Raw genomic sequence first — 17,697 nt, forward strand, 5'->3', positions numbered from 1 at the left:
TTCCTTGTCTTTTCCATCACTGTAGCTGATGTTCAGGACTCATTTAGCATCTGCATATTTGTTGCTCTCAAATGCTTGAGAGGATTTTGAAACACCTTGCTTGGTGTCTGGGTTGTGTGCTGCCAGATGCCTTTCAGCTTTGCTGGTGTTGTTGCCTGAGGGGTGACCTGGTGGGGTTGGAGCTAACAGAGATCTGTGTTCTCAGAGGAAATGCTACTGAAACCTGTTCCTGATTATCCCAAGAGATCTGTGAGCTGAGCAGGTGACAGGTCTTTAATCGTGGAATTCATCAAACATTTGAAAACTAAAAAAAAAAAAAAAATTCTTGGTAAAATGAAACATTTCTTGGTAAGTGTGAAACTCTCTTTATTTGCTTGTTGAGTAGATCTGGGACACTGGCAATGCTCACAGACCAATTTCGAGACAGGAAGGTCATCCTGAGTGCTGAAGTAGTGAGAAAACAGAATGGGGCAGTGCAGATGATCTCTGGTATTTTGGTTAATATGTTTCCTGAAGGCAGCAGACTCCTGTGTAAAGTTCCTGCAGTGTTTTGCAATCCAGGTGTCTGAAAGACTTTCCACCTTACTGCAATTATGGGCACTTAGAAAACAGGAAAAGCAACGATGACATTATAGATAGTAGGGATGTGTACAGCTTGGATTTTCTTGGAATGAAGGTGCTGCAGTTGGAGCTAGTTTTAAAATTACTTTGTTTTCAAAATTAGCTCATTTCTGAGCTGCTTCATCAAGTTTCAGTAGCGATGGTTCTGCCACTTTGATTTTGTTTCAGGTGCTTGAGTATTAGCTGTTGAGACTGACATAAATAGTCATATTTCAAGCCTCCCAATATGTTGTGTTCTCACAAGACTTCACTACAGAAAGGTTTTACTTGAGGGATACACAGGCATTTGTTTTGCTTGTCCAACCCTGGTTCATTTTTACCCGGGCTGTCAGCAAGCTTCCTTATCATTTAGAGTTTGATAGGAATTTTTTATCATTTAGAATTTGGTAGGAATTTTTTTATCATTCAGAATTTAGTAGGAATTTCTTATCCTTTAGGATTTGACTTTAAATATTGGATGTTTGTCTGCAGGACAGTTCAATAACACCAAATACTTGGGGTTTTGATGTGTATTCCACAGGTCCAGAAGGATTTAAATGGATGGGTCTCCAGTCAGCTCTCTTAAAATGAAGGTGATAAGAGAGACTATAGAGCTCACCAAAACTGGAGTTTTGTTGTGTCTAGGTGTCCAATATCAGTAGTTTAAATTATTTTTAGTTTGAAATTATTGTAAATGGCACCCTCTAGCACCAAACTGTTAAGTGGAGAGTTTGAGAGAAGCCACATTTGGGTAGCCACAGAAAGCAGTGCAGAAGATGGAATTTGGCTGTCAGTGACTACTCAGTTTCTCTGGCTACAAAAGTTCACAGCTATCCAAATTCTGCTTTTTTTCCTCAGCTTTATTTTTAGCCTTTACAGGTTATGTTGGTCCTCCTGGAATTTATCTTGCTTCCATCCTGGGAAGTTGGGTGAATCAGAATGGACCAGGATACCAGCAGGTATCAAAGTTATTAGAGCCTGTGTCCCATAGCAGCTGTTTCACTGCTCTCTTCTCCAAAGAGTTTGTTGATTGAGGTAATTCTGCTTTTCTTCCTTCTCTCTTTCTCCCTCCCTGAGTGGTTTCTTCCAAATGAGCAATGCATTCCCTGGTGACAGAAATCGTTGGTCCTGGTGCAGTATCTTAGTTCTCACAGGATGGAAGAAAAAGTGAATAAATCTTATGTTTATAGGCCATAAAGAGAAATTTCTCTCTACTTTGATTATGTATATTTTCACAGTGCTAAGCTTACAGGGTTTAAAAAAAAAAAAAAAAAAGTGTCCAATATGTCCTCATTCCTTTATTGGGTACAACGTAGTTTGGGGTTAGGGATTATTATGTTCTTTCTGTTGCCACCCAGTAAGGAGGAGTATAGGTTGTGATAATACAGTATCACAAGAAGAAATGGGCAGACTGTTTGGTTAAAATGCTACAATTCAACTTCCAAAACATGCCTAGTTTCATCAGATAAGTAAGGGGGCATTCAGTGTCAGAATGCAAATCCTTCTCAATTCGAATGCACAGCAGACTTGAGATTTTTTTTTTGCTAGGAGCATTTCTTAGGGTTGGGCCAAGAGGTTTTGACCTCTGTTTGTTGTACAGCAGGCTGTCTGGTTCAAGAGAGATGTCAGGAGAGCACAGCAAATACAAAATAGCATCTTCCCTTTTTGGCAGGCTATTGTTAAATTGTTAAAAATACTTGTTTCTTGCACTCTGTCTTCTGAGACCATGTTTGTGCACATTGATTGGATTGTTACTGTTTCCTCTGGACCTCTAGGAAAATACCTATATTAGGTTGTCTTCAATAGCTTATCTTTCAGTTTTTAAGCAAATAACTTGGATGAATATGTCCAAGCCAGATGGCTTTTTTTAGCAGCTGATAAAGGTCTAGCAAGAGCAGGAGAAAGTTTACAGTTCCCACAAAATCTTTGTAGCAGCTCTGTAGGCTCAGGATGCATGAAATCCAGATGGTGTTACCACCACTTCACGGGTATCTCAGTATTCAGTAGGCAAACACAAAAAATTTTCATCAAATTCCTTACATCTTATCCCAGGACCTCTGAAAGAAAGGAGCTTTCATGAGGTGAATAAGTGAGCATCACCTGCCAGAATGCAAATCCTTTGCAGTTCTTATGCTCACCTGATTTCCTCTGCAATCCTCTCACTGAGCCCAAAAGGTGGGAAGTGATGGTGGATTCTGCCTCGGTTTAAGAATTTGCAATTTATCAGGGAATGTGTTTTTACAGCATTGTTGTATGAGCGATCAGGGACGCTGGTTATGGAATTATCTGAGTGCAACACTGCAAGCTTTTAGGGATGGCTCATTTGCTTGTAGCTGTCCCATTGAGGATTAGCATTTCTTACCTGCGAGCTACAGTACATTTAATAAACCACTGGATCAGTGGATTCTGTGGTGGAACTGTCAATGTTTGTTCTAGCAGATCTGTCTATGCTGGAGTGTGCAAAGCCTCGGAGAGCACTACAGCAGGTCTGGCAGCCTCGGCTCCCCGGGAGCACACTTCCACGCACTTTTGCCTTTAATTTTATGTTATTACCTCTTGCTGTTTGAAACTGCAGCGTCCTTTTTCCCTCCTCGCTCTCCCCAAAGATAACAAGTTGACAGAGCCGATGACACCAGGAGCTGGGTGGAATGCAGGGAAAACAACCTTGTAATATACCCGTGCAGCAGAGCAATTACCCGAACCTGGGATCTGCAGATGCTGCTCTCCGGCTGAGAAAAAACCATCAGCGCATCCAGGGGGCTGGGGGTGAGGGCTGTCCCTGCAGGACCGAGCTCCAACGAGCTGGAGATGTGCTGGTTTAACACCCCTGCAATCCCACTCTTCGTGGGGTGGGTTTTTTTGTTCGTTTGCTTTCTTGCTGCGGTTTTCTTATGCAGCGCAGGTCACATCCCAGTGCCCTGGGTGCTCTTCCAGCTCCAGTCCCACCACCTTGGCTTTTGTAATGGGGCTGCAGATGTGCTTCACGATTGAACAACTTGTGTGCACTGCCTCTCCTCCTCCTCCTCCCAGAGGAGTCCAGCAGGCTTGCTTATGCGAGCTGTCACGCCGTTTCTTTCTTTTAAATTTTTTTTTAATTATTATTTTATTTATTTGTATTTTTTTTTCTTTCCAAAAGCATGTGTGGGGTTGCTTTTGTGTCTACCCGGCTGGGCTATTCAAGCCTGCACATAATAGGCTCTGTATATAAAAATATTCCCCAGCACAGAGCTGCAGAAAGCAGCTTCCTTCACCCTGACAAATCCCCCCCCCCCAAAGCAGCTCGGAGCCACCATAAATTACCAGAACCCCCCTCGCCCAGGCTCTGCCTCTTGGCACACACACAGCCTCTCGCTTTTCCCCCCTCTCGCAGTCAGGGATGATGGAAAAGTCTTCTGGGGATTACTGCGCATTTGTAGAGCAACAATGGAGAGCGGCACAGCACAAATCCCCGTTCCTCCTCACCCGGCAGAACAAATGCTGCTTTGTCTCACATCTGCCCCTTTTTACCAGCTCTAAGCCAACAGCAGTAGCTCTTTAGCAGCTTACGGTAAACAAATCTTTATTAAAACAACTTCCCTTTTCCAAGTGTTTAATGATTAAAATGGCCTTTCACCTGGCGTTCCTTCCTTTTAGCCTCTCTCTCCCCCCCCCCCCTCAGGTACTGTATCTCACAAGGGAAATAGTTGTCATAGATAGATATTAAACTTCGGGGGCTTGGTGTTTATTTTTTCTTTTTTTTCCTATTTTATACTTGAAATAAAAACTCTTATGACCATTTTTTGCAAACCCCACACCGAAAAGCAGACTTTTAAAAAGCGCTTTCCCTCAGGAGGGCCGCGCAACCTTCGCCCTGTGCAAGCGGCACAGACTCCCAACGCCTTTGCCGCGGGAGGGCTGACTCTAGCTCTGGGCTTCTATTTTGTTTGGTTTTAAGGGGTTTTTGGGTTTGTTTGTGTTTTTTATTATTATTATTCTGCAGGAGGGCACCAGCCCAAGGCGCTCCGCAGAGCTGCCGGGCAGCGCCTGACGCGTCCCCTCAGGGCCCGGGAGTGGCCTCCCCGCCCCTTCCCGCCCCCGCACGGCGCTGTCTGAGGGCGGTGACGCGGCCCTACAGCGCCCTCTGCCGGCCCGGAGGGGAGCACAGCCCGGTTCGGTTCGGCCGGTACCGCCGAACGGCCCCGCAATTGTTAAGCAACGCAGCGCTCTCGGTGCTTGAGTAAAATTAGAGTATTAAGTAAATTAGAGTCGAAATTGCCTGCCCTGACGGGTCAGCCCCAGCGCCCTGCAGAGCTGCGGGAAATGGTAAATTTTGGGTGTATTTAGGAATAAACGGAATTCACCAATTTGGGTTCTGTGGTAAAAAAAAAAAAAAACAACCCCAAACAGAACGCTACTTTCAAACTGCAGTACGTTTCTAGATATGTCAGCGGTTTGAGACAGTGCTGAAGTGTTTATTATTATTATTATTATTATTGTTATTGTTATTATTATTATTAATTCTTTTTTAAGAGGCTGGTTAGGCTGCCTTAGGGACCACACGTTACTCCATCCCTGCTCTTAAATGCATTCCAGGAACTCCACTTTCTGCTAACTGCAAACTCCAAGCTGTTGGAACTTGCAACCCAACTCCAAGCACAGCAGAAGCTCCTGGAATTTTCTTTCTCGTAGCCACTGCCTAATTTCATTCTTTTTTTTTTTTAGTCCTGAAGAGGATTTTTTAGGGGTTGTTGAAGCAAAAAGGCTCGGTATGTTTAAAAATTAAAATCTTAACAGGTCGAGACATCTGTTCCTTTAAAAAAAAAGAGCCCAGATTCTCCATTTTTGAGATATCATAAATATGCAAATGAGGGCTCTTTAATTACTGCCTAGGGCTATAAACTCCCATGCTAGAGGGGAGGGAAGAAGGAAGGCAAAGAATAATTCAGGTAATTTTGTTTGTTTGTTTTTAAGAGAGAGAGAGATTGGGTCTTTACCTCAGAAAAGACAGCAGAAGAATTACAAGAAAACACTGGGAATGTTTTTTTTTTTCTTTTTTTTTCATCCTTTTGGATGGAGTTAGCATACAAAGCAGCGGTGTATGACCTTTCTGGCTAATGTGTGTGACAAACAGAGGGGATTTGTTATGAAGCACCCGGGTAAAATTCCCTTCTCTGTCCTACTCTGCCAGTTCCCTTAATCCTGATCAGCAACATCCCCCGCTGGCTCTGGAGCTCTTCTCCAGGCCTGGATCTTAGCGTGGTTCCTAAGATGGGGACACCAGAACCCAGCCAGGGACCCTGCAAAGTCATTTTTATTTGTGACCCCATTAAGTGCTCGGCACTTAACTGAGGAGAAGTCTGCTCCTGTTTGGCCCTGCTGCCCTTTCTGTATCTTAAACACCATTATTTTTGAGTAAGGTGATGGTGCTACTGCTTTTAAAACAGCATGAGATGGACAGAAAAGGCACTTTTTTAAAATTTCAGGATGTGGATGTGCACATCCTGACCAGTGTGCAGTAGTAACTCTGTAGTAGGTACTTACTGGAAATCTAATTCTGCTGGTGTTTTTTTTTTCCAGGCAAAACGGTCTGGTGTCAAAATGCTTATTCTGCCTTGGTAAAACTTCAGATCCCTATGATAATTTTCACTTTCCACGTTTAATCTTTTAATTCTTGCTGATACCTGTGAAAGAACAATTTCTAGATAATAATGTGTTTCCCACTAATGAGTTCTGAGGTTTTTATAGCAGAAATTACTGAGAGCCAGTATGCTTAGTGAAAAAAAAAAAAAAAAAAATTATTCTATTTGATGCTCTTATGATATGTCTGAGAGAAAGGTAAAAATGAGCCCTGTGGGGGTGAGGCAGGGTATTTCAAGCATGATGTTAATGTCACTGTATGCAGGGAGGCATCATACCTACAATTGGGGCTATTTTATTTCATGCAACAAATGTTTATTAGCTGGGAGGTTCCCAGCTAATGGGATGGGACCTTTGGATGGCATTAGGGGCTTCTCTCGACCAGAAGAGAATAAAATGAGTGTCAGGGGGAAGAGGTGGAGGGAGCCTGGCAGGGCAAAGGAAAGCATCAGTAAGGTGAGAAGTGGGGTTGAGGATGGAAGTGAAAATACTCCTAACTACTAGGGGGAAGGATGCTTTTCAGTGGGAGAGGGCTTTTCTGTGGGAGTGCAAAGCAGAGCTAGTTTTGAGACTGAATTTGACCAGTTCACACCAAAAATTGTCTCTGTAGGAGAGCTGGGGACTTCACTACCAGTCCATTCTCCAAGAGCTCCTGCTCAGTCACCTGAGTGATTCCTGTGCACTCTGCCCTCTGCTTTTCCAAAAATGGGCTTGGAGAAGCTGTGCTGTCTGGGAGGAATGACAATTTGGACAAGTTTGATAGAAATCTGTGTGTCAGCTGTGTTTGATGTGGTTTATGGGGGAATCATAGAATCATAGAATTGGCTGGGTTGGAAGGGACCTCAGAGCTCATCAAGTCCAACCCTTGATCCACTCCCCCCGTGGTTCCCAGCCCATGGCACTGAGTGCCACATCCAGGCTCTTTTGAAATATCTCCAGGGATGGAGAATCCACCCCTTCCCTGGGCAGCCCATTCCAATGTCTGATCACCCTCTCCAGAAAGAAATTCTTTCTAATGTCCAACCTAAACCTCCCCTGGCACAACTTGAGACCTCTTGTGCCCTCTTGTCTTGCTGAGAGTTGCCTGGGAAAAGAGCCCAACCCCCCCTTGCTCCAACCTCCTTTCAGGGAGTTGTAGAGAGTGATGAGGTCTCCCCTGAGCCTCCTCTTCTCCAGCCTCAACACCCCCAGCTCCCTCAGTCTCTCCTCATAGGATCTGTAGGAAGGCAGAGAATTGGGGTGGTGTTACAAACCAACGTGCAGTTTGTTGGCATGAGTGACAGTGCATGGATGCAATCCATGGTCTCTTCAAAAACCCCGTGCAGTGTCCCAGTCCTGGGGTGTATTTTCAGTAGCACCAGCTTGTGATGCCATAAATCTGAGTGCTGGTGTATCTGGCTTTACTTGAGAACTGTGTTTTCTGACCTTATAGAGTATGTCTAGATATCTGTTGCTTAGGATCATAGAATCATAGAATCCTAGGGGTTGGAAGGGACCTCGAAAGATCATCTAGTCCAACCCCCCCTGCCAGAGCAGGGCCCCCTAGAGTACATCGCCTAGGAACATGTCCAGGTGGGTTTTGAATGTCTCCAGTGAAGGAGACTCCACAACCCCCCTGGGCAGCCTGTTCCAGGGCTCCGTCACCCTTACAGTAAAAAAATTTTTCCTGATATTCAACTTGAACCTCCTATGCTCCAATTTACACCCATTACCCCTTGTCCTATCACTGGTCACCATTGAGAAAAGCCTAACTCCATCTCCCTGACACTCACCCCTTACATATTTGAAAACATTGATGCTGCTTTTCAACTTGGCTCCTCTGTGTGGCACTGAGGAGGTTAAACAGGTAATGCCGAAATAGACAAAAATCAGGCTACAAAGTCAACCAGAAATACAGTATTTTGCTTACTGGTTCATTAAGCAAAAATCACCTGACTTGTTAAATAAATAAAAAAAGCCTCAGTCTGCATTTCTTCAAATACTCCAACAAAATTCTATGTGCACGTGTACGCTTGCATTTGTTTTCAACGTGCCCTTCTCCATCTGTCCTGGTGTGCAATTAAAATGCAGATAGCGTGTCCCAGCTTGTAAGATGGATGACTGCTGAAGTGATGTCATGTTTGGGATAGCTTATCTCTTGAGAAATACCTCTGCTGTCCACTGAGAGATTAAACCTCACGACTACCGAGGTCCATTTGGGGGTCTTACAGGCAAATAAGACCGTGTTACTTGCTTTTAATAAAATGTATCAATTTCCATTTGTTAAGGACATTTGGATGGCATTTGCTATTGAGAAGGTGGCAGTGGCATAATCAAATGGTAATAGTTACATGTGAAACTGGCTTTTCCATTTCATAAGCAGTATAATTTATTGACAGGAGTGCTTCATTGAACCCTCTTGTGCCTAGAGTGTGGAGATGAGGAGCTGCTGCTATAAGACCTCATTCAGCTGTCTAGCAGAAAAGATTTCTTTCTCTGAGTCTGATCCCCCAGAGCCATGGCAGAACATTGTCAGCTGGGTGCAGAAAGCTCAGGCAGCTCGAGTGAGAGGGCTGCAGGTGGGTGCTGTGGTCTGGGGTCTGTGTCCCCATGCCAGTGAGGCAGTCAGGGGTTCCCAGCACTGGGAACACTATTCTGGGGTTTCTGATTATGGATTATTGGCAGTGCTGGACTTGTAGAGGCTTTAACAGAAGAGATGTTGAGTCATGGGTAGGAGGAGTGGTGAGCAGGCAGCTTCCCTAACCAAACAACTATCTGAAAAATTTGCTGTCCCTTCTGTGCATGCAGGGAGTGGAAGAGAGATTTGTCATGGACAGCTCTCTGAATAAATAACAAGCTGCTCAGTGCCCCTCAGGAGGTTCAGGAGGGAGAGGTTACTGTGAGAGGCTGGGACCTTGCTTGTGCCAGTAAAAAGTTTGGGCTAAATACAGGGTTAGGGTGTGTATTTCTGAATCTGTGACCAGTCCCTGTGAGGGGGTGTGAGGGCACCACTGGACTGCTCTGTCACAGCAAAAGGAAAGGGTAATTTGTAGGCAAGGGCTGTTTTTGTGTTCCAGTGTGCACTGTCTGTGGCTTCATTTCCATTTCAGGTGCCATGGAAGTGAGTGAAACAGCCAGGCATACATATGTATGTGTGAAACATCTCTGTGCCCCTGAGAAGGGAGTTCTAGAAAAAAAAGCACTTACAGCTGCTCAGCTTATTAAGTACAAGCTGGAGTCTCATGCAGTTCTGCTTCAAACATAAACAAGTAGAAGTCAGAGTGCAAAGCATTTGGTAATATGAATCAGGGACTGAAACTGTTGATGAGTTGTTGGCTTCTGTCTTTAGGATCTGCTGTTCTGGCACTGTAGAAAAGGGAGAGGGAACGGGTGGAAGGAGCCCAGTGAAATGCAAACATAACTCAGCACCATGAGCATCAGTGGTGGGCTCAGGGGTTGTGGGTTAAGAAGAATCCCTGTACCCTTGTTGCAAAATCCAGAGCATGGCTGTTACTTGGATAATTATTTTATCCTGCAATATGTTCCAGGGCTTCTTGCAAGTGACTCTGCTAGATTGTGTAGGTGGTAGAAGAAGTGCACAAAGTGTTCTCAGTAATCTTTACTGTCCTTTTTTTTGTCTTGCAGATTGAAGGATTTTAATGGCTTTCAGGTAGAAGCCAAGTGGAGACAATCAAAATGAATTCTATGGACAGGCACATACAGCAGACCAATGACCGGCTGCAGTGCATAAAACAGGTAAGCTGGAGGTGGAAAACATTGCTGCAGGATGAGCACTGTGTGTGGTGTGGCAAGGTGTGTTAAATCCAGGCTTTGTGAATATCCCTGCCTTGCAGAAGGGAGTCAAGTGGTGGTAATGAGACGTGGTGATCTCATTGAAGAGGAGATATCTGCTGCAAGAGCTGGTGTGTAAGCCTCAAAGGCTCAACTTTCACCTTTCTAAGAAATCTTCAGTGTAGAGACTCACTAAATCTGTCTCCACTGTGCCATGGTAGTCCTGCAAGCTCTGCCCTGGAGATGTCACAGCAGACAGCCTTAGTGCTTGTGCTCCCAGCACAGTAATCCAAAATTCTGACAGGCCAGTTTTTATTCTAATCCAGTGTCTAACCTGGGCCCTGTGCTACCTCGAGACTTGATCTTGGATGGCTGGCATACCTCCAAGTGCTCAGATTAATTGGTTTGCACAGAGATGTAAAAACTTCCATTTGCAATGTAAAATTTTCAGAAGCATCTGTTTGTGAAGATGAAGGGCCTTTAGATCCCACTGCCTTTCAGTGAATTATAAGTCTCATTTGCAGACTTCCCCACTCTACCCATGCTTTGCAAATGCTTTTATAACCAGGTGAAACTACAAAGGGAAGGATGGAGTGAGCAGATGACATCCTTCCCTCCTTTGCCCTCCTCAGTGAGCTTTGCTCTCTGATGCTGTAGGCAGTGTGTGCTCTGCCCTCACACAAGTCCTCTGCATGAAAAAATGCTCTCAGGAAATTCATAGCAATGGTCCTTATTGTACAGGAGGTGAGCAAGAGACTGGTTTTGCACATTTTGGCTCCCCAGTTTTATTTCTAAACCAATTATTTGGTAAAATTATGTTCCCAAACCATTTTTCTGTGTTGTCTGAGCAATTTTCTCTGACAGTTCAGGACAAAATATGTTTAGAGGGCAAGGTCCTTGCTCTTTCAGTTTTTAAAACTCTTTGTCTACTTTTGCTGTGGGACATCTGCATGTTGCTTATTGAAGGACCATGCTTCCCTGCTGTTGGATTTCTTTGTGTTGTAAACACAGCACCCTAAATCAAAGGAATTGATGAAAAATAAGCAGGGGTGTGTGTGGTTGCAGGATGAGGGGGTGGGTGGCTACTGGTTTGGTCTAGATTTTTATTTTCTTTTATCTACAACTTCCTCAAGGGGGAGCAGAGAGGAAGTGCTGATCTCTCTCTGGTGACCAGTGATGGGACATAAAAATGTCCACTTAAAAATGGTTCCCCAGCATTGGGGAAGTTCAGATTGCACTTGAGGGAAAGGTTCTTTATTGAGAGGGTCCCTGGAACAAGCTTTGGAGGGAAATGGTCGTGGCACCAAGTCTGTCAGAGTTCAGGGAGCATCTGGATGCTGCTCTTATCACATGGTGTCATTTTAGATGGAAGGAGCAAAACACAGGGAGTAATTTCCAGTTCACCCCTAGAGAATGGGCCCACACAATTATGTTCATGTTGCTTTGGGCAGCAAAGCAGCACTTTGCATGGCCATCTTCACTGATTTTGGGGACTGTGAACAAGCAGTACTGCTGTGGCATGGACCAGAGGTGGCATGGGAGATGCAGGGGAGAAGGATCCTTCCTTGGCACTCAGCATCTCCATGTTTGATAACCTTGCTGGCAGCTCCTGGTGCCAGACAGAGAGCTGACTGCTGCCCTCCCTGCCCCTCACCCCAGCCCCTAAGAAATGCTATAAATGGGAATCCATGTGCCTCTTTAACTAGATCAGGTTTCAACCCAGGGTCAAGACAGGCTTCTTTCTTCCCAGCTCTGTGGGTTGGGAGAGACTGGCAATATCCTTGCTGACTTCTGATCCAGGAGCAAGGTTGTGGTTTACCTTCATCTTCTTTAATGCTTTAAATCTACAAACCCCAAACTTGTCTGTGATCAGCTAGTTAGGAAATGGAGCTTGTGTGTTAAGTGTTTCAGAATAGATGAAAGGGCAAACTGAAGAGGTGGCTGTGGATTTACACTTAAAAAAAAAATAATAATAATCCAGACTTCTGTGGAAGGCTGGAACAGCTTGTGTGGTCTCTTTGTAGCCAATTCCTTCAGTATTTTTAAGTGGATGTGCTTAAAAATCAAACAGAGGCACTTTTGATGTGCAGTGAGAAAAGCCCAAGTAACAGCCTTCCTTTAACACATACAATTAGTTTGCCATGACACAGGAGGCTCTTCAGGGGACATTGGTGGAGGCTGGATCTTCAGGTTATATTTGTCTTTAATTCTTTGTCCATGCAAACAAAACCACAAAATTATTTGATGCTCAGCAGAAGTCTGATAGCTCTTGAGAACTGTTCTACTTGAGATCATCTGTTTATCTGCCAAGTACCCATGGCTTCTTATACTCTTCCTCTTAATAGAAAAAGATGTAGCTTTAATCAAACACAGCCCAATATTTTCTATATCCTCTTTTAAATCCATCTTTTGTTGTCTCAGCTTGCTGTTGGTCAGTGTTTAAGGTTTCTATACATTTTTCCTGAAATTCTTGAGAAGTGGAAGATAGAGCCAACCCCATAGCTGATTTCTAGAAGCAGATCAGTGTTTCTCCTCTCTCCTTCAAGAAGGATTTCTGAATTGCTGCAGTTGTGATGCTTTACAATCCCTGCCATTCAGAGAGATATGCTAAAAGTTGTAATTGCTGTGTGTTTGTGTTCATCTTCTCTTACTCAATTTGGAAACAAACAGGCCCATTTCTCTCCTCATTCAGCAACTGGGTTTTGGTCGCTTGCAATTTAGGGGAAAATAGAATTATTTGTGTATTTACATAACAGCATTTAAGCCCTGAAATGCTTCAGCTAATTCTTCTGCTCTTCCGTATTATTTTTGCAGACTCATGTAAATGCTCAGCAGTCCTAAAGATGTAATTTTTAATATATTTTGGACTGGTTAATAGGGACTGTATGAAATTATGGCTGGAAAGGTTTCAATAAAGCTTTGTGAAAACTTAATTCTTTGAGAACTTTGAAAGTGCAAAGTATTCTTATAAAGGGCACATTTATTTACAATTCTTTTTTGTTGTTGTGGTCCATATAAATGTTACAGGGTTTTTAGCTTCTGAATTCAAAGTAGCATGCAGAAGTAAAGCTAATGGTGAAAAAAACCCCTTTCTTTTCTGTACAGACATTTGATGGGCTTCAGGTGTTACAGCTTATTGCTTGAATGGTCCATCAGTGTTGTCTTAGTAGCTGTAATTTTTTTTTCCTTTTTTTTTTTTTCTTTTTCCTGAGATCCATAGCTGCAAATTCTTTGTCTGCTTTTGTGCTCAGTCTGTTGGAATAGCCCTCTGCTAGAGTTAAGTATGTTCAGGAAAAACTGAGAAGCAGAGCAGCTTTCCTGGCTTCCCTACTCCATTTAGAGACTTGTCAATCAACATTCCTGACCTGTTAGATCCTGCATCCTGGTAGGGACAGCTCTGGCTCAGGCAGTGAAACCACAAGAGGTAAAGTGCTGGAAGTGCTTCTGGAGGGGAGGGGAAGAAGCCACCTTCCCTGTGTTATCAGTATTTGGCTCCTTGGTTTGTCTGATGAGATTCCAGTGGGTTTAGTATCAGCCATCACCTCTTCAGGTGGGTAAATCAGTATGGATACTTTTGTCTCCTCCCCTGTTCTGCTGCTCAGTTCACTGCAGCACCTGTCCTCAAGTGCTGGGGCATGAGTTTTTTGAAGACAAAATATATGTGTTTTAAATTTAATACTCCTAGTAGCCATAGTATTTAGAATAATAAATAATTATTTAGAATAATTTTAATTTTTTCCATGCATCTGGCCTACTGCTTCAGGTTGCCTATTGGTAAATAAGGATGAATATTTGAAAATTCTTGAAATTTTTAAGTTGGATCCACACCTCTGTGTCAGATGAGGGTAGGAAATCCTTTTCATCAGCAGTTGGATAGCAGCTCCTTAGGGTTATAGTTTGCTCCTTGTTGCTTTTGTGCACAGTGCAAGCAGAGCTGTTCCTGTTGTACACAGGCTGCAGGAAGTTTTGTAAGGATGTGCAAATGATAAAGATGGATGGGGAAGCATTTTCCTTTTGGCTTTGGAATATATCAGTGATGTCTGGCTGGCTGGTAGGGCCCAGGAGAGCAGCTCATGTGGTTTTTACATCTTCTAAGGTGATATCAGTTCATGTAGTGGTCATTTTGAACAGTCACCTTGAGATTTGATCTGTCCATAGATTAAGAGATTAAAATAATAATGATTAAGCCAGTTGATTAAAAGGGCTATAAAAAGCACAATCAGTGAGTAAGTAAATTACTCAAATGAGTCAAAGAAATTAAGAGGAAAACAATATAAGTCCAGCAAATGTGCTGCTGTTTGACTGGGGATAATAAAGACCATTGGTTGTTTTTCAAAACCAGTGCATTTAGAAATTTAGAATAATAAATAAATATATTTTAACTAATTTTTTTAAAGCTGGTTCAGCCCATAGGTCAGAGGAATTTTAGCCAGTGTTTTTTTTTTTCACCTTGCATCAACTGACCTTGTATTCTTGGGTAGCATCACTTTTTTTGTGAAGGGTGCACTATTGACAATAATCTTCCAGTAAAGGGATGTTGTAATATTTCATTACTATATTTAAACCACCTCAACTGCAAAAAGAATTGCATGGAGAAGAACACCAACCCCAACTTTTCAAAGTGCTGTGATATGCACTGCAGATTATTTAGTGGTTCATAACTTGGAATTATTTATGTAGACATCACACTTTGCTGGTATCCTTCACTTAATCTTCTACTAAAAGACATTATGAAAAGAGATTTTCTTTTTTGTAAAGGAGGCAGGTGAACAAGTCTGGAACAAATAAGCCTAATTATCATCAATAAAAACAACTAACAATATGTCAAGATATTCAGGACTGAACTATTTGCTGAAAATCACAGGGGCATTACATAAGGAAGCTTCTGCATTGCCTATTGGAATGATGCAGCTGAAGAAACCTCAACATAGCTGCAGAAATCACAGAAATGTCTTATCTAGCATCTTATGACAGGAGATACTGATGGAAAAGGGGCTGTTTCTGTTGCCAGAAGAGTGAGTGAACTGGTTTGGCAAACTGATTTCATAATTCAGATGGGCTGTAATTGCCAATTTAAAGACAGATTGGAGCCTTGCATCACTGAGTGTGGCCTTATAGAAGAAGCAGCAGTGGTATCTTTGTTTCTTGACATTTTTTTTCCCCTTAAAGTCACTCTCTGTGAGTGCTTAAGAAAATCTAACTCAGAGCCTTCTGAGTATGTTGTTTAGTAAAGCAGATTCTTGCTGGTGCTCTCAGCTGGCATAGCAGCAGCCCAGGTGCTGGTGGCAAGAAGGGTACAAAGACTGGACTGGTGTTCTATTTATCAGCTGATGAACAAAAGGAAATATTGCACCTAATGTCCCCCATTGCCTTATTCAGTCAGATTTGGGTCACAGCCCTTAGACCCCCAAGTCACAGTCTCCTCTAAGGCAGGGGAGAGTGAGGTGGAACCTTGCAGTAGATGGGTTTAGGACAAAAAAAGTTTAATTTGTTGTATGTACGAAATACTCTGCAGTTCTGCAGCTATGGAAGTGGCAGAGCAGGAAAGCAGCAGTGTGGTTCTGATCTCCCTTCTGTGTGTAGTGCCTGAGAATTAGGATGTGTAATTTCATCCCCAGCACTTTTGTAAAACAAACAAAACAAGGCAAGGTTGCAAGATCTTTCCTTTCTTCCAGCACATTCACATGGATGCTCAATCTTCCTCACAGATCTCCTGGTACAGGAGATCCAGGCAGCAGGCCAAGGTGATTTGATTTCCAGGCATTCCCTTTTTCTGAAACCTGTCCTGATTTATGCACACACTTTATACTCCAAGTGTCAGCAAGAAGCACCTAGGGAAATCTGCATTAGTACAGGTTTTGTTCCCTTGCAGCTCACAGCTGGGCAACTTACCTTTTTTTTCCAGTCCAGTGATATTCTTTTATTATTATTTTTATTTTTTATTTGTTTTTTCTTGTTTGTTCATCATGTGATCTACCTCCTGTCTTTTGTGTTGACTCCCCTGCTTGTCTTACTCAGTACTTTCATGTAGTTAACATGTGATAAAGGGGTGCTGGTCTTTGCTCAGTATTTAGTGTTTTCCTCTGAAAAATCAGCTGCCGTGGACAAGTGGAGCAAAGGTGGCTCCCTTGAATTCTGGGTGTTGTTTTTTTGTTTTTGTTTTTTTTTTTATAAGTAGTCATGGCTAACATGGTTTTAATCTCTCAGTATATCTTGTGCTTCTCAAAATGTGAGCTTAATAAAATATTTATAAAGCTTTAAATTGAATGAGCCATGTAAGTGCAAGATAATTCTATTAATTAGGGATCTCTCAATCTCACAAACACTAAATTGGGAGGGGGGATTATCTGAATACAAAATGCACAGCTTGAGCCTTTTAATTTTTTTTTATAAATAAAACAATCTTTGATATTGAAGAAGACTATAGAGAATTGAACTATACATAACCATATCCAGATAAATAAAAATCACTCTCCCAAAGGACAGAAAGTAGCTCAATACTCCCCTCTATCCTCTTGAAAGAAACTACCATTTGATTGGAATCTTCATTGCAGATGAGTTTTTTAAGATGCTGAGTACAGCTCCTTGTGGATAAGGCCTTGTGGATAATCACACTTGACTGTAAAAAAATGAAAAAGGTAATAGAGAAACCACCTATTTCAGGGACTGGCATTTCCTACATTTAAAGCTTGTCCTCTGTTAGTGTCTGGTGTCTCAGTGCCACCACCTGAGCTCTCTTGCAGCCAGTGGAGGGCATGGCAGGGAGAGAGGGAATTCCTGATGGATGGGGACCTGAAGTAGAGATGTGTGTGGGAGTTGAGGCTTGTGGTTGGGCTCTCTTAGGGAGCCTCTTCAGTTTTTAAAGTAATAAAGGCTCTAATAACATATTACAGCAAATGACCTTTGCTGATTTGTGGGTTCTCTGCTGCCTGCTCGTGGTACCCAGCGAGCTATCAAATTTAGGTCTAATGGGAACATTCTTGTGTGCTGGAGCCAGCCTTGTCTCCCCTTGGTTATGCTGTGCCAGGGGTGTCTGACCAGGAATCCTGTTTACACTCTCTGGAGAGGTGATTAGTTTGCCTTTGGGAGCCCAACGCCCTTTGCCCGACGTGCAGGACCTGGATGATTCTGCTCTGGGGTTGTTTCAGTCGAAGGGCACGTGATCTCTTTCTGTTCTCTCTTTCCCTTCCCTTCCCTGGTTTCTTTTCTTTCTTACTCCCATCTCTGCCCCCTTTCAGTAGTAACATCAGTGCATATTCACCACATGCCATTGCAGGCAGGTCTGGGGGAAAATTAAGATAGACAAAAAAAAAAATCAGGCAGAATCTGCCAAAGCACCCAGTCCTGTCTCTCAAGGGTCAGAGTGGGGATCCAGCAGAGTTAGAAAAGTCATGTTGGCATGCAAAGAGTGGGTCAGCTCCTCCCTCAACCAGTTCCAACTGGTTTAGTACCAAAGAAACTATGGTTTCTGCATCAGTAGTTATGAGCATCCTTATATATTTATATATATAAAGCTTAATAACTGCTGTCCATTTCCTTTTGCCTCTAAATTCCTGGATTTTACAACCGTGTGAGAATTTTAACTCTGTGGAGAAAGGCTTGAAAACTTCCATGCTGACAGCTGAAAATAGCAAGGAAATCAGGGGAACTTCAGAGTTGTACCCATACGTTTGAAATGTCATGAGCCCTATGCAAAATTTATGGCATACT

At 42.9% G+C, this 17,697-nt stretch overlaps 1 protein-coding gene across 9 annotated transcripts in view; it reads left to right on the forward strand.

Moving 5' to 3' along the window:
* Positions 1-17,697, forward strand: part of ZMIZ1 (zinc finger MIZ-type containing 1) — a 332,043-nt gene that overhangs the window by 174,182 nt on the left and 140,164 nt on the right. For all 9 annotated transcript variants that reach the window (XM_071748298.1, XM_071748301.1, XM_071748299.1 and 6 more), the window contains one exon: positions 9,841-9,951. In XM_071748298.1, the coding sequence (XP_071604399.1) occupies positions 9,892-9,951 (60 nt within the window). In that variant the 5' untranslated portion in view covers positions 9,841-9,891. The remainder of the gene's footprint in view (positions 1-9,840; positions 9,952-17,697) is intronic.

The sequence above is a fragment of the Heliangelus exortis genome, chromosome 7 (genome assembly GCF_036169615.1).
Source record: "Heliangelus exortis chromosome 7, bHelExo1.hap1, whole genome shotgun sequence".
NCBI lineage: Eukaryota > Metazoa > Chordata > Aves > Apodiformes > Trochilidae > Heliangelus > Heliangelus exortis.